General features: G+C 41.0%; 1 protein-coding gene across 1 annotated transcript in view; it reads right to left on the bottom strand.

Moving 5' to 3' along the window:
- Window positions 1–3,869: 3,869 nt before the first annotated feature.
- The window catches only part of shisa6 (shisa family member 6), a 56,785-nt gene continuing 39,704 nt past the window's right edge, over window positions 3,870–20,950 (bottom strand). The window contains exons 6-9 of the mRNA XM_018734355.2: window positions 7,681–7,737; window positions 5,790–5,810; window positions 5,231–5,338; window positions 3,870–4,801 (exon numbers count right to left, since the gene is read on the bottom strand). Of these exons, the coding sequence (XP_018589871.1) occupies window positions 4,221–4,801; window positions 5,231–5,338; window positions 5,790–5,810; window positions 7,681–7,737 (767 nt within the window). The 3' untranslated portion in view covers window positions 3,870–4,220. The remainder of the gene's footprint in view (window positions 4,802–5,230; window positions 5,339–5,789; window positions 5,811–7,680; window positions 7,738–20,950) is intronic.

The following is a 20,950-nucleotide window of genomic DNA, read 5'->3' as shown; positions in this document are numbered from 1 at the left end:
CCATGTTAGCTCCTGCTGTTTGAGTACTGTACCTTTTAGAGTGGAGGAACAAGACTCAGAAGTACTTTAATATTAATCACTGTTACACGGAATGCAAACAAGATGAAAAATAATAATCCTCACTATAATAGACATATATTTTAAATTAAAGTTCATAGTCTGTAACCATTTATTTTAATTCTGTTTTTGATCTAAGATTACCTCTGTAGGACTGGATACTACCAACATTTTATATGAAACTTGGTGACCTGGAGTTCCAGTGAAGTAGAAGGATTTATTCCATCTTCAGTGGGTAGCCTCTATGCAACAGTAAATGTTATCGACACAAACCCAGGAGAAGACTGAACACTATAAAAGAAAAGTGCACTGACTCCAGGAAAAAGTTTTTAAACCTCCAAAATTTGTACCAATTTTTCATTGAAAACTTTAAGCTGCCTTGTGAGTGAAAGCCTATATTGCCTGGAATTGAACATGGGCTCTGTGTGCCCAGAAGCAGTCTGGAGAAGGGCAGCATCCTTTCCAGGTTCGTTGACAGCTCTCATAAAAAGGATGAAAAATGGCCTTGCTGACCATTAGGTCTCGTAGGTCTTGACGTTTACAGTCCCGCTGATTTCAGATCTTCTCTTCTGGGTGGCCAACAGGGTTCATGTGTTATGCTACTGCTGCTTTGAATGAAAATCATACTTGCTGTTTCACTGTTGGTGATCAGCCTCAATCTGTGTCACCAGCACCTTGTCTTGCCCATGTGGATCTTATTGCAAATTGTCCCTCTGTCCAGGGCTACTTTTCCAAGCATCCAGATGTTGCTTTGTCAAAACTTCTGGCAGTCAGTAATGCAGCAGTGGGCCATTTGTCAGCAAATGTTTAAGTCCTAGCAGAAAAACAGGTGCTACACCAACAGCATCCTTCATCTTGAGTTGAATTGAATATGCATGAAGCATCAAAATCATTAGAGATTCTAGAACAATCTTAACTGGTAAATCATAATTTTCTCATTTGCTCACTATCAATCACAATGTCTTCTAATGCAGAATTGTGGTGTCCAGAGCCTCTCCAGAAGCACAGGGTACACCACGGATGGAATACAGTAAATAATCATTTATTTAAAATGAAATATGTTACAATTGTACTTATTTTTCCCCACATGCTTTTCATTTTCCCAGTTTGTTTTTTTAAAAACCTTTATGTTCTAATTAAACATTATCAGTGGTTATTCCATTTTTCGTAATACCTGAACGCGTAACCTTATGTTTTATGTAGGTACATTATTATAGTCTGTGAACAATTTACACTGTAATTGTAATTTTTTGCCTTATATACATCTGTACATATTCATAAAAATATACACCACGATCAGAAATGTCAGAAACAATGTCCATCTTGGAAAACTGTAAGCTTTCTCTCTAAATTAGGAAAAATGAACATTCCAGCTCCAGTAATATGAATCATTGTTTTATTTATGAGCACTGTTTTATTTGCAGAAATTACATAATCTTCAAAGACTGTATTATTGACACTAACAGTATGATCATTTCCACAATTAACAAATATTTTCCTGTAAAACAGATGTGGATATCATTTAACCTTTGTGCATTTACTAAAATGTTATCTATGCTACTTCCAAAATTCCGATAAATGTGCTCTATTTTTCTTCATACATGCTGTAGATGCTGGTCCTCATGTATTAGAGGATTTTGATCATCCATATCTTAGGTCTGCAGCACTGAAAAAAATACTCTCCTGAAATCGCCTGCTTTTTCCAACAATTTTAATACTAATTTTGTCTCATTTCAAATAAATCTCTATCCACAAGATCTTCTAAAAAATGATTTTAAGATTTTTTAATTTTTTTGATGGAAATGAAATAGCCTATCTTTTCTGGGGTAAACACATTTAGCTAAGTGGTAGTAGCAAGATTTTCTTACTTTTTTCACATTGTTAGTAATATCTTCTGAAGTATTTTAATTTGCTTTATTTAAAATCCATAATGTAATTACAGATTATAGAGCTGGAAATATGTTAGATTGCTTGCTAATCTGTTCATAATTTTTATTGATTATACATATGCTTATTCATGTATAAACCAGAAGAAGGTAACAATGAAATTATTTGCTGTTTGTATTGAAGCTTAGCTAATGAGTAACATATTTTGTGCAAATTCACAAAGAAAAGATACTTTGCCATTAATACTATAAACATTGAATTATCTGAATGGACTATTATGTACAATGTCTCTTTATGGATATAAAATCATTACTGTACTATTAAAATGCAAACAAATGCTTTCTGTAAAATTTCGAATGGAACAAGGTACAACGCAAATTTGAAAGTATATAAAATGATCACCAGCAGGACATGTGGCATCAGATGCAGAGAAAATTCAAGAGTCAACAACGTTTAAATTTTTTTTGTCTTTATACTTTTGATTAATCTAAATCAGTAAGAGCTCAGTGTCTCTATTTCTTTCTTCCCTCTATTTGTTGTGTGTGATGCATGTCATGGGTTCTGACTGTCAGCTGACACCTCCTCCTTATTTCAATACTTTACATTCTGCGAATATTATAATACTCCACACACTTAAAACCATCCTGTCAGTATATTTCACATGCATTTCCTGGAGGCACAACTGCTATAAATCAAGGCTTACTACCCACACGAGGTGTAGTAATACATTTTGTTTCATAATTGTTTTGCAGAAAATATGGCTGCTCCTTTTTTGTTTCTTTCAATACATTTGATATTCTCAGCAGTCTCTGGCAATGTCCCTCATTTGACAAGTAATTGAGAAACACCAATGCTGCTCAGTAAGACATACTAAGTCATTTTATTAGTTGAAATTCATGTCTATACATGATGCTTCCATGGTTGATATAGACATTTTGTTTTTTGCTAATATTTTTTCAATATTTAGCTGATATAATGTTTTATGAAGCTTTGTGAAACATTTTGAGGTATTACTGTAATGTTTTCTATTAATAATGGGCATTTGTATAAATGTAGCAAAGGTTAAAATTTCTTATATTGTGAAATTTCTTTGTCAGCTGTCAACAATCCACCTTTCTCAAGATCTGAGGTATTTCACATATTTTTTTGAATATTGCTGGTACACTTTCCACAGTCTTTAAATCTAGAAAAGCAATACAAAGTTTTTTAAACTTAAAACCAAATGTTTCAAATCTGACACATTTTGTGGGACACTGTAAAATTCAGTAAAATAAGGCATTACTTCAATGAGGAAGAACATTGCAACAAAATGTTTCATTCCCCACTTTGCTACAGTTACCCAAGCATATATTTATTTACTGTTTTCATTTACACAGAACTGCTCCACCATTTCAAACATTTATGTTTATATCACAAAAACTGGTATGGCTGTAACATCACTGTCCTCAAGCAACTAAGAAATATTAATATGGTGAGTGGTTATGCACACAGACTCAAAAGCTGGCCATCAGTACAGATGGGCTTTCAACTTCTTTACTTGTTATTGTAAATTGCTGAAAACCACAAACATCTATGTCTTCCTTTTGTCAGAAATTTGTTTAGTAAGAAACTGATCAATATCTGTGAGTCTAAACACAGAAAGGTATGTAACTGACCCTAATGGTGTCAATTTAGGTTGTTTTTAATATGCCCAAAGGAAAATATTTATTACAATTAATTATAACTATTATTAATAATAATAATAATAATAATAATAAACATTTTTATTATAAGAACATAAGAAACCATTTGCATGGTTCTTGTGGTAAGGATACTAAGAGAGAAATAAGACACTGAAAGACTGTAAAAGATTCAGCCACTCCATCAAAATGGAACATTTTGAGAAGGACCAGTAAGTGCTACCACAATTTTTAGTTTGGAGCCTAACACTACACAAAGAAGAGGAAGTACAAAATGACAAATCTATATTTATAAACCAGCCTCAGTTTCATGTAGTTTCAGTAATGCCTCACACTGAGATACATTTACTTGCCTGACCTAGAAGCCCTTATACGATACCCAAAGTATGTAGACAGCAGCTTTCATACGCATGTATGAGTGAACAGTACTGCTGATGCTGAACGTTACTACAATTTTTGTTGTTTGTATAATTAGTCACAATGGAAATCTTGATGAGGCTGTTAGGCCACTAGGTTTTTGCTGAGATCGTTGTGGTATCTCGCTCTGTTGGGAGCTCCTTTCGAATCCTGAAGCCTGCTTGCCTTGGTTGCCTACTGTCAGACAGTTACCTCACTCTTGCTGGAGGTGTGGTAGTGGGGGTGCCCAGGGATATACTGCAGATGGTCAACTGTGTGCATCCGACGGGAAGCGAAGGCTTGTCGCTTGGAGGTGGTGTGGTTCACACTCAGGGTGTTGTATGCATCAATGGAGGCACTAGGATGCAAATGTGTCTTTGATATCTTGTGGCGCTCCATCATTGGTGATGTGGGCAAAAGCATGTCAGCGTGTGACATGGCCCTTGAGATCTTCTGCCGGTGGCCGTGGTGCCGTAATGTCAGCATCTTCTCAGGTGACAGTAGTGGGTCCTGAGAGTGAAGGTGTTCAGCTGACAAAAGCTGCTCCTCGGAAAGTATGCGTCCGCTGTAGGATGACTGAATGTAGGAGGATAAGCCATAGTTGAGTGGTGGAGCCCTCTCTGGAGAGAGTACATGGTCCTGGGACATAGCACGCTGTACACGATGGGGACGTTGCCGCTGGGGTGCTATCGACTGGTCAAAGTGCAGAGGCATTGTGCCTCGTGGTGGCAGCTCAGGTATGTGCCGGTTTCGCCTGTAATAATCATCCAAGTCTCTGTCACCTGGATGGGGATTAGGGTAACGTCGGAAGGCATATTAAGAAACAACACTCCAGTAAAAATATTCATTCTGTCTATACATATCTATGTCTTTTCTAAATCTGTCCATAAAGTGGCTTTGCAGAGGTTGCAAAAATAACCTAATTAACAAAAAAAATGTAATTGCAAAAAATCTTAGTAGTTTATAACTAAGTACTGGCTTAATCTACCAAGATGAGAAGAGATAAAACCATATTTCAATTAAGCATATTGAAATCATTTACAGTATAATATAGACATTATATAGGCACAAGGTCCAGCATTGGTGCTGTGTTTTTCAAGCAGCTTGCCTTTACTGAGTGCTCTTAGTAGGAAGTCAGTCACATATTACTGTATACATTATGAAGATAACACAAACTCTAACAAAACAAATATTTAAGTCAGATTTCACACCCAAGTCAAAGGAAGAAGGTAGCTGGGCAAGGTTTTGGAAGGACCGGGAGAAGGACAGATCGTAGGGCTCAGTCTGCGATGTAAGAATATTATTCATCCGTGGCTTTTCTGTAGGGGTTGTGATGGAGGAGACAGAGCAGCAGTCAGTGAGCAAGTAAGTTACCGAAATGAAGCAATAACCAGTAAGATATAGCACAACACACTGGAGTGTCTGCAAAATCAGTCATCCAGCACTGACTTTCTCACTGTGCAATCTGCACCATGGAGAGTCACTGCCTCCTAGCAAAGCAGCGAGATATCCTGGAAGCCCGGCTGGGCAATTTGATTTGAATGTGGACATCAAGTGACTGTTGTAGTCGGGAGACACACTTCAGTGTTCTTTTGGGACAGGAAGCCAGTTGTTGGATGAAAGAGCTGCTCACAAGGGATTCACAATCATTTCTATTTCTGACAGATTCACTAGCTGAGTTTTGCTCCAACACTTGTCATGGTCTGCTGTGCACACTGCTGAGCACAGACTGGTTATTACATGTATACTTGGCACGTGTGTGTCCCTTACCTTGTTTCACTGCTCTGTGGGCTGATAAAGTCAAGTGGAAAGAAGAAAATGTTTATCACCATATACCCATATGAACAGTTTACTCCTTGTTTTATACAGGGGCATCCAAAAGTGTGATTAATTTTCCTTCATATTAAAGTGAATGTTAAAAGCGGTGACATTAAATAGCTGGATCAGTTATTCACTGAAAGAAATTTTCCATAAACATGTTAAACACAACTTTATGTATTGAAATATATACTTAAAAATTAGCATTTTAATGGCTATTTCTGAAAATGCACCTTTTCTGAAAGAAATTTCATTAATTTGTGCTTATTTGCTTTTCATTTAATTTTAACTGATATGCAATTTAGTTTTAATCCTCTGTCAAGAACTGAACAGATCCTCAGTCCTTCTTGTATGTCTTGTACCTGTGTCAGACTTTCTAGATATGGGCTGCGATTTCAGCATTAATTCTGTCAAATGTTTTAATAGCTCTGCAGGTCTACATTCATAATTCCACTATCAGAAAGACACCAAACAAACTGGGACCTACAACAGAGAACAATGTGAAAACAGCTCTTACTAAAGAGAACCTGTTCAGGTGTGGCAAAAACCAAACGATGCACTCCTTATGAAGAACCTCACACCAATAGTTAATCATGGCAGTAGTGCCATGGTTTGGAGATGTATCTGAACCTGGACTATGTGCCATTGCTAATAGTACCATGAATTCTGCTCTGAATCACAATGTTTCTGCACAGAATGTCAAGCTATCTGTCAGTAAGCTGAAGCTCGGTCATTCATTCATACATCAGAATACCTGAGTAACAAGAAATCAAATTTTTGAAAGGTGTCAAGTCTGGATGTAAACTATTAATATGTCAAAAGACCGGAAATGAGCAGCTTACACTCAAACATCTGCTAATTTGACTAATTTGAAGCAGTTTAGCATCCAAGAGTGAGTAGGAGGATTATTTATTTAGCTGGGAATTGAATGTTGTGGAATTTTCTTTCATAAATAAATGACATGATGCCTAATTGTTGTTGAAAACCTCATGGAATTCAGCAAAAAAACATGTCATAATTCAACAAAGCAGATGGGGTAGATTTTTCACAGAACTGTATAAACGTGATGTATTTTAGAATTTCTTTGTAATACTTGTAAAGGAAAGGGAACTTAATGATTTCAGAAGGTAAGATAGCAGAAAAATGCACAAATTGAATCCATTACTAACAACGATGGGCCAGCTGTGGTTGTTATACCACCCTCTAGCACCTTCAGCTTTAGCTAGCATTAACAAAGCTTTCACTCTTATCAAAGTCATTACGAATGTGAACTATCACTCATCACTTTTTCTTGACTCTTTTTTTAGCAGAATGAGTCGGCCTCTGTAGGGCTCCTATGTTATCATATATAAAAGTACTGTTTTTTAATACTGTATATGTAGCAAAGATCAGAATGTGATGTATCATATAGGTAAATATGATGTATACAAGAAATATTACAAAAACACAAGACATATTGTGGTTACAGTTCTGTATTCAGCAGCCTAATATGTTAAGGTTTAACCATCAGTTCACAATGAGTTAACTGGGATTTTCCCATAACCTTTAACAGGCTATACGATCTGGTAATTTCATGTATAAAGGTACTTAAAAAATTATTCCAGTTGCCTTTTTTGTCAAGTAAAACAATGAAGGAAAGAAAGTTTTCAGGATTACATCATGTAAAAACATTTTACATCAAGATTTTTGAGTTACTGCATTTTATAATATTCCAAGTTACCTTATGCTGCTGGAATACCAATCAATTACGCTTACGGTTATCACATTTTGTTGACAAAATTTCAGTGGAAATGAATCACAATTCAGCTGAATTGCAATTCTCTCATTTATTTTAATCTCTTACCAATTTTGGGAGTGTGAGCTGTAAGGTCCAAATGGCTATAATTGTGTTGCAGGTTACCTAAGGGAAAAGTAAGGAAATTGTTAGTATTTGTAACTCATATGAAGACCAACTACAGTATATATCCAAGAAAATTTCACAAAAGACAGGATGATTGGATTGTGAAAATAATGGGGAAAGTATATTTCAAGTCATCTGCATATCTCTGACTTCTTCATGCCCTTCCAGCCCTGTATCCCTACTACTAACCCCTCTCAATTCAATTTAATTAATTTCAGTTCAGTTCATTTTATTTTTACAGAGAGCTCTTCTCATACAGTGACACAGAGTACGGAACAAAGGTATAAGACAAAGAAATAAGACAGTTGACTACAAGCTAGCGTAATAAATTCTCAATGCATTTATGAAAGCTATAAGTATGCCTACTGGTCACTGGTCTCTCCTCCTTCTGCACCCTCTGTCACCTCCCGCCGCAATCTAAAATGTCTCTTGCCCTCCTCCCTTTCCTCCGCTGCACTAGCCTCTCTCCCTTCTGCTGCACAATTCTCAGAGCTGTCCACAGACAAAACTACTAATGCTTTTCTCTTAGCCCTGGCTTCTTCTGTTGACTCTCTCTGTCCTCTAATGTCCAGACCTCGCCACACTTTCACCCCATGACTATTTGATGTACTACTTGCCAACAGTTCCAAACTCCAGGCTGCAATGTGACAATGGCAGAAATCAAAGACTCTCATGGACCTGAAAGTTTACAAGGATCTCTTAGCAACCTTCCACCCTGCTCTCTCTTCAGCTAAAACAACCTTCTTCCTCAACAAACTGCAGTCTGCAATTAATAGACTTTTGGACTCTTCACCACCTTCTCATCATTGAGTCAACTCAGTCACGGACAAGTTTTCAGCATGTATGTGTCCAAACACGTTGGACCTCCCTGCAAAGTCACACTCTCCAGATTTAATCACATCAGAAACTGAAATTTCCAACCTCCTGCTGTCACACAGAACCATCACCTGCTTCCTCAATCCAATTCCTTTGCCACTCCTAAAGGACAGTTCCCTGCAACTTACCTCCTTCATTTCCAAGATCATCAACTCCTCGCTCTGATCCTGATTCTGGCCAGCCTGCTTTGGCTCTTGACACTGAATCTTTCCTTACAGAATTTTCATATGTAGGGTGTCACAAATTCTATTTTGGAGCTTACAAGAATTAACTCTCCAAATAAATTTTCACTCAAATTCTTCAGTTTTTAGTGATATTGTGCAACTACTTAGCCAGAACTTTAGAAAGTTGTATTATTTGTAATGATGACAAATTCATTAATTCATCTCCAAGATCATCAACTCCTCACTCTACTCTCCTTGTCCAGGCCATGGTGATATGCCCCCTGGAATTCTGCAAGTCTATCCTGTCTAGCTTTCTGATTTTTGCCATCAATCTAATGTTCACATGTATCACCCCCTCCTCATCTCACTGCATTGGCTTCCTATAGTTGCCCAGACCAAATTTAAGACTCTGGTTATAGCCTACAAAATCAACAATAGATTTGTTCCCCAATATCTATAAGGTCTTATCATTTGCTACACCCCAACTAGACTACTGCACTCCTCCAGTTCTGCCCACTTTGTAGTCTCATTCACAAAAAGTTCAAAATGAAAACTATAAAGGTTTTTTCTTTCTAGCTCCAAAGTGGTGAAAGGACTTCCCCTCTCACTCAGAACTTCCAAGTCGCTCTCTGAATTTAAGGGTCTCAAAACTCATATCTTTTAGACTCACTTTTTCCCTGATCTCTTCAGTGCATGATGAATTTGTATATTTATGTTCAATAATTTTGTGTTTAGTTGTTGAATAATGGAGAAACCTATATACAGCTACTCATGATGTAAACATTCATATGGTGGAATGTAACAAATTAACTACAGGGGCAACTGGTCGCGTAGTAGTCAGAGCTACTGCCTTGGGACCTAACCTCTGGCTCTAGTACTCTTGAGCAAGCTAAAGTTGCCCTAAAATTGCTATAGTTAAAAATGACCCGGCTATATAAATGGATAACTAATTGTAAGTGCCTTAACATTGTCAGTTGCTTTGGAAAAAATATCAGATAAATGTAACTGTCCTTTAGAATCATGTGTCTGCTTTCAAGCTTTGCCATCTGTTGATGTAATGCATTCATTATATTTTTCTCTTAGATTTGCAGTATGTCCCTTTCGAGAAAAATATCTGCTAAATGAATAAATGTAAATGTAGTTCTGAAGTTATAAAAAGTAATACGTTACTAAAGAAAAGTAGTACAAGTTAATAAAAGTGTCACGGTCATGTAGCTGTGTCACATGTTTACGTATGTTCTGTCTCACGCCTTGTCTCCAGAAAAGGCTGCAGATAATACAAGATGTGAGACATGGTTAAAAATTAAACATAAAACATAGGGTTAAAATATAAATTCATCATTACAAATTCATTTTTCTTAAAATTATGCCTTTTACTACAATGACCTTGAGCGTTTTCAAAAATAGACTGTGACCTAATTAAAGTCAACCATATTTTGAAAAGTTATTTATATTGCTTTTCTCCGAATTCTGGGTCATAATACCCTGAAGCATGTAAGGTCTTGTACAGCTAGAGATATTCTTATCAAGGGCAGCACTACCTTAGTTTTTAGTTATATAACCATGGGAACACAACATGTGCCCTCTCATAAAGTCCAGTATTTTAATCAGCAGTACTCAATACAAGGAGTGATCATGTTAAATGAATGAAGCTAAAGATAGACAAGGACTGAAGTGTCATTGAATGTAGACTGACTCATAATGACTACAGGTGTGGTTTTCAAGGCAAGAGAGGAACACAAGTTGCTTGCTAGTGTTGTCTTCTGTGCATGTCTGGAGAGTATAAACACAAGGAAAACTATACAAAGCCTACACCCACCAAGCTGCTTTGGATCTATGAGACACTGATATTCTCCACTGTACCACCATGTTACAAAAGACAGAGTCCTCAGATATACAACCAACAACAATAGTGTTCCTCAGCAAAGTAACATACACAGTCAAAGTCAAGATTTCTTTATTTTTTAAAAATGGCATGTTATGTTATAATTCCATATCTAAATAATTTCTACATATTCGTGTAATAAAAAATAGTTGCACATGTATAGTATACCACATACTATAGTTTCATATGCTATTTATGTCTGTGAATATATTTGTAAGCACCAGCATATACACACACCTGCCACATTTACATTTTGTCCTGTCACTTTTATATTTATTCATTAAGCAGATGATTTTATCCAAATTAGTGTTCAACTCTGGCAAAAGTAAAAGATATTATGACTGAATAAATGTAAAAGTAGGCTTATTTAAAGCACTTTGAAGCTTTTTGCTCATCTGCATATTGATATTGTATGAGCACATAGTTCTCTGAATTTACTAAATCTATTCCTGAAAACACACACACTGACTGAAACTATTTGTCCCAAGCAGGGTCACAGCAAACCAGAGCCTAACCTGGCAACACAGGGTGCAAGGCTAGAGGTAGAGGGGACACACCCAGGACAGGATGCCAGTTCATCACAAGGCACCCCAAGCAGGACTTGAACCCCAGACCGACCAGAGAACAGAACCCGACCAAACCTGCTGCACCACCACACCCCTATTCCTGAAAATAGTGTGGATATTGAAATTTTCTTGTGAAATTCTGTCCCATTGGGTCAGTAAGAAGCATGAGCACTGATGTCTTTATTTAGTCAGAAAAAACATAATTCAAAGCTACTTTCATCCTAGCCTTGGTGGGTGTCATTTTGGTGGACAATGGCAGAGATAAACCCATGCAGGACCACAGTTGATATCCAAAGACAGGAGACTTTGGAGCAAATCTTGTGTCTTTGAAGAGAATCTGACCCTGCTTTATATTTTTGAGTCAGAAGCTGATATTACTACACCGTTAATATCCCCAGTATCACTGATCATGGAGTCTAAAACAGATTTGTCAGGATGCCTTGGGAAACAGTATTCTTCCCAAACCTAGTCTAGAACTGAGAATACATGGAATAGTGCTTTTCTTAGTAGATATACACAGTGTATCTTAAGCATCTGCTCTACATGGAATTTTATTTAAGCTGCCTGACCCTTAAAATTATTTTTCATTTTTTAAAATAAAACTGTATGTAGGTCATTTTCTTCATTTTTATAAAAATCCCTCAGTGAAACATGGCTAAGTAGGTCAAAGTCACCTACAGTATGTGCCTTGCAGATAAGTGCACTATAGTATGTTGTGAGCTTAACAAAGCAGGATTTTATGGCAGGGCCACACCTGGAATCAACTTTCGTCCAAGGCCAGCTCACAAAGGTGCATAATATGGTGTAAGGCACACAAAACCTGGAATCCTGAGCAATGGAAAAAGTAATATGGTCTTATGAATGAACTTTCACCACATTTCCTACATCCTACAAGCCAAAGGATGCCTTCAACCCACAATGTCTGTTTCCAACTGTTAAACACGGTAAGAGATTTTTCTGGTATGGCCACAACATCCTGAGGACTGACGTCTATTATAACGTCCTGAGGGCTGAAATCCCTGAACCGGCAGGAATCTCCCCCACCACCAGTCATTTTCACTAGTGGGAGTATTGGTCTGGAATTCCCCTTGAGCGCACAAGTGTGAGAAATTTGCCATCAAGCTCTTGTGAGGTTGGAGTCCGGCTGCAGCTCAGCCATCTTCAACTCACTTGGTTGCAGACCTGTATGCATTCTTGCTTCCCCCTCCCATACGGCACACTATGTTACAGTTCGCGTCGGAAGACTCAGAAGAATTGGCACTTGATTCACCAGGAAATCTCTTCACCCATCCATTATAACTGCTTGTCCAATGAAGAATCCCAGAAGCACACAGTAGAGATAGAGCAGATGCTGAATGGGATAACAGTTTATCACAGGACAATCACACATACTATTAGCAATTTTAACTCACCAGTTTACCTGAAACATATATCTTTAAATTGTGGGAGGAAACCCATGTAAACATGGATACAACAAGTAAACTCTACACAGACTGAGCCAGATTCAATCCCACATCCAAATCACTGAACAATAACTCTGAAGTACTAGCTGCGAAACTTGTTTTCTGTTGTTTTCTCAGTATTCAGAAATATTTTTGGATTTTTTTTTAAATGTTACAAAGATTTCCTGCACACACTATATGTGCAGTTGGGATCATACAATTGGAGCCTTGGCTCTCAACTCAAACACACTAACAGGGCACCAGCTGAACTGAAGAAAATAAAGTCAGGAAAGTGCACCTGGGCATATGGACAGTAGTTTTCTAAAAATACAATGTGAACTATTTGATGGTGACACCCTTCCAGGGGGCAGGGTTAACATGACAGACAACGATGAGGTTGTTTTTAAGTTAGGGTCATAGCAATGTGAAACCTATCCCGAAAGCACAGGGTTCTAAGCTAGAAAGGATAGAATGTGAATGGAATGCAAGTCCATTGCAGTGATTAAGAGAAAGATTATACAAATACTTCCAATTTATCAGTGTTCTGCCATGCAGTAATTAATGCAGTTTACAAGTGTAATGTGCTTTTGTCAAAACTGTTAAATTGTAATGTCTGGATGTTACATGAACATGGACATATTTTACTGTAAAATCCACACACGGATGTAAAGTGTGAAGATTCAAACACAGAACTTATATACAAGTGCACAGGTGACACGTTGAACACAGAACAAAGAGGCTCTCAGAGCGTTTTTATGAGGACAGTAAGTGGAACAAGGGTGTGGGACCAGAGTGAGTACACCAGAAACAGAGCACAGGTGAGGACAGCAGAAGAACAGAAACTGACAGAGAATTATGGAGATTTGAGAAACAGCTACATAAACAAGAATCATTTGAGCAAACAGGCAAGGCAGTAAAAAGCTGATTACCAATCTACAACCTGATGGTACCTCTTCACCCCTGCAGTGGCACCCCTTGTACTCATTTGAATTAGCTCTCAGGGTCATGGCATAAATATTAAAAATGTGACCTCCTTTACCCTGATGGAAGTTGGTAGCACAGTGGTTAGCACTGCTGCCTTTTGACCCAAAGCTTGCAGGTTTGAATCTGACCTCCAGCTACAGTCCTCCTGAGCAAGGTACTGACCCTAAAATTTCTCCACTAAATTACCCAGCCGTATAAAGTGGAGAGTAATTGTAAGTAGAATAAGACTGGAAGTCACTTCTGAAAAAAGCATCAGATAAATGAATAAATGGAAGCATACATGTGTTTCTGTTGCCAAGAAACTGAAGATTTTATACTAAAAAGTATCTAGTACTGTCTGGATACAGTTTCCTGGATTTTGACTGTGTTCTCTGTAATAAATGTCCCTTACCAGAAGTCTGTCATTTCATATGCTGGAATAACCTGATACATTATCATATCAGGCATATATTTTTCAGGTTTCATGATTGCCTTTCACGAGATGTCTGTACCAAGGAGAGATTTTCTGTTATTCAGGAAGTTCAGAAAGTGAGGAACTGATGGAGAAGAGGGGAGTGATGAGGACTGAAGACCGAGAAACAATGTAGAATGTGAGGAAGCTTTTTATACACAGGTTTAATGTTTGCAACAAGAATCATGAGTGAGAGTCACAAGAAGATTCAGGGAACACGCATGATTACATTTACATTTTACATTTACATTGACATTTATTCATTTAGCAGATGTTTTTCTCCAAAGTGACGTACATCTCACAGAAAATACCATGTATACATTACATTAACAGAAAGAGAGACTTAGATATAGACGTTTGATTATAATGCACAGTTAACTTGTTACTTGCCACAACATGAACAAATGTACATCACACAAGCAGCTGCATAGCTTCAAGGATATGATGGAATAAAAAAATTAAATTAGAAAAATCATTTTCTGAGGACAAGTGATTAAATGATCTGGTTTTTATCAGTTCTGAAGAATATAAACAGTAAATTCCAAAATTATTGGCACCCTTCATGAAAATGAGTAGACTACAGTATATGGCATAAAAATGGCTAGGAATCCCTGATACAAATGGACTTGAACTGTTCTGCATGTAAGACTGGTCTATGATTTACAGTTGTTCATTTAGCTGACACGTTTCTCCAAAGTGACTTATGGTATTAAAGTTACAATCATTTAACCATTTATACAAGGGTATAGTTTTTAGTGGAGCAATTTTAGGGTAAGTACCTTGCCCAAGGGTATGACAACCAAAGGTGGAGATCAAACCTGCAACCTTTTGGATCTAAAGGCAGTGGCGCTAACCACTACATTATCAGCTGTCCCACAATGGTCCACCTACAAGTGTTTTTCAACCTTGTCAGACATTACAGGAAGCAGCTCAGTGCTGTTATTCTAACCAGGGTAGGTTTCATGAAATGTTAATCAGGGGGGTGCCAATAATCAGTAAGGTGGTGCAGTGGGTAGCATTGCTACCGCACAGTACTTGGGTGGTGTGAAAGAACGTGGGTTTGATCCCTGCTCAATCTCTGTGGAGTTTCCATGTTTTCTCTGTCTGTGTGAGTTTTTTCTGGGTACTCTGGTTTTCTCTCACAGTCCAAAGACGTGTAGTTCAGCTGAATTGGTGACTGTGGCACGCCGAGGTGGCCAGGGAAGGGGGTGGAGAAAGGGGCGGGGTCATCGTAACTGGGGCAAGTTAAGAACCCTATTTCTTTCCCTGTGCCTGACAGTGAGGGAGCGAGATGGAAAAGGAGACCGAGAGCATGAGCATGAGCACAAGGACAGAATAGCAGAGAGCGACCCCCGGCCCCAGTCCTGAACGACTCCGGAGAATCCCTGCCATACCTGCTCCCAGTTCTCCCTTTTCCTCCCCTTCCTTCCCCGTGATAAGCGGGTAGAGTCGATCCCTGGTGAACCAGTTCAATAAAAACAGACACAAGTGCACCGCACCTGCAGTCTCTGGCAGCATCTGTTACAGTGGTGCCAAAACCCAGGACCTCTTACACTATGGATGGAGACCATCTAGAGCTCGTCCTCCAGTAGATGGAGCTCCAACAAAAAGAGTCGCTCAATGCGCTGATGACGGCCCAGCTGGCAGAGTGCCATGCCTTGGTCGAGGTCCTGGCAGTCCTCGCTGTCTGCCATGCCCAGCCGGCAATCACCCATTTCCACCTGCCGAAAATTACCCGGGAGGATGATCTGGAGACATTCCTCGAGGTCTTCAAGCATATCGCCTGCCGGTGGACCTCAGAGGAGTGGACCCTGGGGCTCACCCCTCTCCTCACGAGCAAGGCCCTAATGGTGGCCCAGCAAGTCCCTGCAGTGGTGGCGGCTGATTACGGAGCCCTCTGGGAGGGCGTCATGGAACGGGTTGGTCTGATGCCGGAGGGACACTGCCAATGCCCGATGGGTCCTGGATTCCGCCCAGAGGTGGTTGCAGCCAGACCACCAGAACCCGGAACGAATTGTAGAACAGGTGGCCCTGGAGCAGTTTTTGGCAGCCATGCCGGCCTCCACTGCACATTGGCTCCAGTTCCACCAGCTGGAGACCCTTGTGGAAACCATCTACTTGGCGGAAAACCATCTAGCCGCGACCCACGAGGCCCCCTTGCCATTGTCCATTGTGGCCTTTCCTCGCAATCCGAGGCCACTCGAGTCCCTGCCCACCGCCTGCGCCAGGCCTTTCCCAGCCCCGGCTGCCCTGCCCCTGCCCTGACATGTCCTTCTGCTCTCTTTGCCCGCCTCTCTCCGATCAGCTCCCCTCTGTCGCAGAAGGCCCACCTCCGGTCCCTTTAGCTCCGTCTTTTTCCTTTCCCTGGGGGCCCCTCGGGAGGCCGGAGTGCAGGGACTGGAGTGCTGGCGGTGTGGGGAACGGGGCTACCTCCAACGGGAGTATCCCATCGTTGCTGCCAGCACGGCCGCTCCTGGTCCAGCTCCTTGATACCGAGCCCCGGTGTGCCAGCAAACGATGGTCCATCAAAGCGTAGTTCTGCTGGGGGCATGGCATACACACTGCACAGTGAAAGTTTGGTGTGTTCATGGGGATGTGCACCATTATCCCACCGCAAGGATTACGTTCCAGGTGGGGGTGCTGAACACAGTGTGCGGGCCGCAGTCGCGCTGCAACCGCTGTTTCTGCTAATACTGGGGACCGATTGGGAGGGTTTCAACAAGGCTCTCGTGCAGGTGTAAGTGAAGGGGAATGGCACAGCAGCGGAGGCTCGATGCCTCCAGCCCATGGCAGGAGCCGGCAATCCGGAGGTTGGGGCGTCGACCCCCCCCGGCTGGCGCTGCGTGGTTTCCGGAGGTAAGTGATTTCCCCCTCGAACAGTCGCAAGACGACACTCTTTAGCATGCACGCAAGCAGGTCGCTAAGATTGATGGGGTGCCGGTCTTCCCCGGACAGCCGGTCGTCTATCTCTATTTCTGTGTGTTGAATGATCAGTATTCCCATGTACACCACAACCTGAATACTATGGAGGAAACCCTCCAGCTGCTAGTCCTATGCGGCCGCCGGGAAATGTTGTTCCATGCGGCCCATTTGAATCCCATGGTGGAACACCTTGGACAGGATAAAACACTATGGTGGTTACAGGCACAGTTCTATTGGCATGGTATTCGCGGGGATGTCCGTTGCTGGTGTGCCACATTCCCATACCAACGTTTTTCACCCCGAAATGGTTGGCTTGGTGGAGCAGTTCAATAAAACATTAAAGAATATGATTTCTAAATTCATTGCTGAAAATCCCAGACACTGGGACCAGTTGTTAGACCCCCTGCTGTTTCCAGTGCAAGACGTGTCCCAGGCCTCCACGGAGTTCTCCCCTTTTGAGCTACTGTACGGCTGGCTTCCCCAGGGGGTCTTGGACATCTTGAGGGAGGCATGGGAGGAGAGGCCCAACCCCAGTAAATATGAAGTGCAACATGTCCTCGACCTGAGGGTACGCTTACACTCTTTCCGTCGCCTGTCCTGGGAACATCTGCAGCAGGCTCAGGAGAGACAGGCACGCGCATACAACAGGGGGACGTGGTCATGTTACTTCACCCCAAGCGATAAGGTACTTGTGTTGCTTCCCACATCACAGTCCAAATTACTCACCAAGTGGCAAGGGCTCTTTGTGGTCACACGACGTATAGGGGAGGTTGACTACAAGGTCCTCCGGTCCGACAGACACGGGACCCAGCAGATATACCACCTTAACCTCCTCAAATGCTGGTAAGACGCTCCAGTCGCCTCCCTAGCCACCACGGACCTGGTGCGGGACGAGTTGGGTCCAGAACTGCTTGACTTTGGCAGGGACCTCTCCCATGTCAAATTAAGGCCTGGGTTTCTTGGACCTACAGCATAGGGAGGCGACCAAGGTGCAGAAGGAGTTTGCCAATGTGTTCTCCCCTCTGCTAAGTCGGACAACTCTTATACAACACCACATTCAGCCCCTGGGGGGTGGCGGTGTGTAGCCACCCGTACTGCTTTCCTGACCAAAAGTGCAACGTGATACAGGATGAACTCGAAAAAATGCTGCAGCTGGGAATCATTGAGGAATCTCACAGCGACTGGAGCAGCCCGGTGGTGTTGGTACCGAAGCCAGATGGCTACGTCCGCTTTTGTGTGGATTACTGAAAAGTCAATGCATGTTTACCCCATGCCCCAGGTGGATGAGCTGCTAGACCGACTGGGGTCTGCTCAGTTTTATTCAACACTGGATCTCACCAAGGGCTGCTGGCAGATTACCTCGTCTCCTTGAGATACAGACAAGTGTTATGTGGAGTATCTGAAAGCTGTCAGTTGCCTTATTGCTTGGTTCCTCCTGTGTCACCAGGTGTGTTACCTATGTGCTGAGATGCATTCTTGAACTATAAGCCTTTTATCTTAGCCTGCTGGATCTTCAGTTCTTTTGCAAATCTTAAAAGGATTCCATAACTCACAAACAAAAAGAAATGTAATCTTTAGCCCATCATTATCACCTTGGCTGGTATTTGCCAGACATCATGTGAGAAACTTTAAAAGTAGGAGAAGGTTCTGTACTCTGATAAGGCCAAAATGGAGCCTTCTTGCCATCAAACCAAGCACTGCTTAGTATAAGGCAAGCACTGCACATAGCCACAACAACACCATCCCTACTGTGAAACAAGATGGTGTTGTCACATTGATGAGATGCTCCTCTGAAACAAGAGCATTCATAAAGTGTAGCACGGTGGCACAGTGAGTAGCGCTGCTGGCTCACAGCACCCAGGTGCTGTGAGATAATGTGGGTTCAATCCCTGCCCAGTCTGTGTGGAGTCTGCATGTTTTCCCTGTGTCTGCATGGGTTTCCCCTGGGTACTCTGGTTTCCTCCCACAGTCCAAAGACATGCTGTTCAGGTTCCCCCATAGTGTGTGAGTATATTTCACTGATGCATGGATGAGTAACCCCTTGTAAGTAGTGTATCTAGTACTGTAGTCACCTTGGTGAATAAGGTGTGTGGGCTAGTAACACTACATAGAATCTGTTGTAAGTACCTTTGGACAAAAGCATCTGCTGAGTGAATAAATGTAAAAGGTAAAACAAATACAACAAATTATAGGGAATTCCTGGAGTAAAACCTGTTATAGTCTGCAGAAGAATTGCAACTTGGCAGAATTTTTTTCCAGCAGTGCAATGACCTCAAACACAAAGCCAAAGACACAGAGCAATGATTAAATAAAAAACAAAAAAAACTGTCAGTTTCTGGAGGATTTGAAAATTGCACTGAAGCCCTAGACCCCATACCTTGACAAAACACTTGAGCACTTTTGCAAAGACAAATACCATAGTGATAAAACACACACACTGACTGAAACCGCTTGTCCCAAGCAGGGCTGCAGTGAGCCAGAGCCTAACCCAGCAACACAGGGCACAAGGCTGGAGGGGGAGGGGACACACCCAGGACAGGACACCAGTCTGTCATATGGCAGTCCAAGGACTTGAACTCCAGGCCAAAACCACTGTACCACCATGCCCCCTCTAGTGCTAAGATGTGAAAAGCTAATACAGACTTTTCCAAATAGACTCAGGTTTGTAATTGATGCCAAATGTGTCTCTACTAAACATTAGTTTGAAAGGGTCCACTCAAGTTGTTGTATGTTTTATTGTGTTTCATTTTGTAGTTAATTCAAAACTGATGTCTACATATTTGTTTTCACTTTGACATTAAAGAGCATTTCCCTATTGATGGATGTCAAAAGAGCCTAATTAAATCCATTGTAACTGAATAGTAATTGTTACAAAAATACAACATGAAAAACCAGAAGTGATTTTGCCTGATACATGATTGTTAGTGTCAGATGGGATGGTTTGAGTATTTCAGAAACTTCTGATCTCCTGGGATTTTCATGCACAACAGTCTCTAGAGTTTTCACAGAATGGTGCAAAAAACAAAAAACTACCAGTGAACAGCAGTTCTGTGGCCAAAAATGCCTTCTTGATGAGACAGGTCAGAGGACAACAGTCACACAAGTTTGAGCTGACCGGAACGCTGCACTAACTCAAATAACCACTGTAACCACAGTGGAATCCATACCTGCTGAATCCATGCTACAAAGAATTCTGGCTCTTCTGAGAGCAAAGAAGGGGGGGAGGTCTTACACAGAATGATGCCGCAAATAATGTGGCCAGTGAGTGTATATTCCAGACTATTCCCTGATCTGAAACACCTGATACAGAACGTGACTACTGAGGTCCACCATCTCAGCACTTTGTTGCACTACAGTTTAACCTCAGGTTACTGGACATTCTTTTTACTGCCTTTCATTTTATTTTCTTCTACCCCCCATAACTTCAGATAGACTCCAACTAAAGATGCCAAGCTAATGGATCCGAATACTTACCATAGGAATATAATTGTTCTCTTTGTGCACCTCTCTGATAAACAGAATATACTAAGAGCTACTCTGAAGAACCCGTCTAGGGTTTGTCCCCTCCCCCTCCAGCCTTGTGGCCTGTGTTGCCGGGTTAGGCTCCAGTTCGCCGTGACCCTGCTTGGAACAAGCGGTTTCAGACAGTGGGTGTGTGTGTGTGTGCTCTGAAGAAATGTGAGGTCAATCTTGGAGAATCTTGTCTGTGAACATTCTCCAAAGGCAATGCGAATTAAACACCATCGCGAAGGAATTTTCCACACGCCAAATGTACCAAATATTTGAATTGCCAGTCCAGCTCAGACGTGTCCACAAAGGAAAGACATCTTTTTGCCACCCTAAACTAGTTGTGTGCTTTTTGGGCTTATTTGGGAAACTGTTTCAGTTGGGATTAATTTATATTTTGTTTCAATGAGTTTTTG

The sequence above is a fragment of the Scleropages formosus genome, chromosome 5 (assembly GCF_900964775.1).
Source record: "Scleropages formosus chromosome 5, fSclFor1.1, whole genome shotgun sequence".
NCBI lineage: Eukaryota > Metazoa > Chordata > Actinopteri > Osteoglossiformes > Osteoglossidae > Scleropages > Scleropages formosus.
The sequence above is the reverse complement of the archived record's forward strand: the minus strand, read 5'-3'. Positions and strand labels throughout refer to the sequence as shown.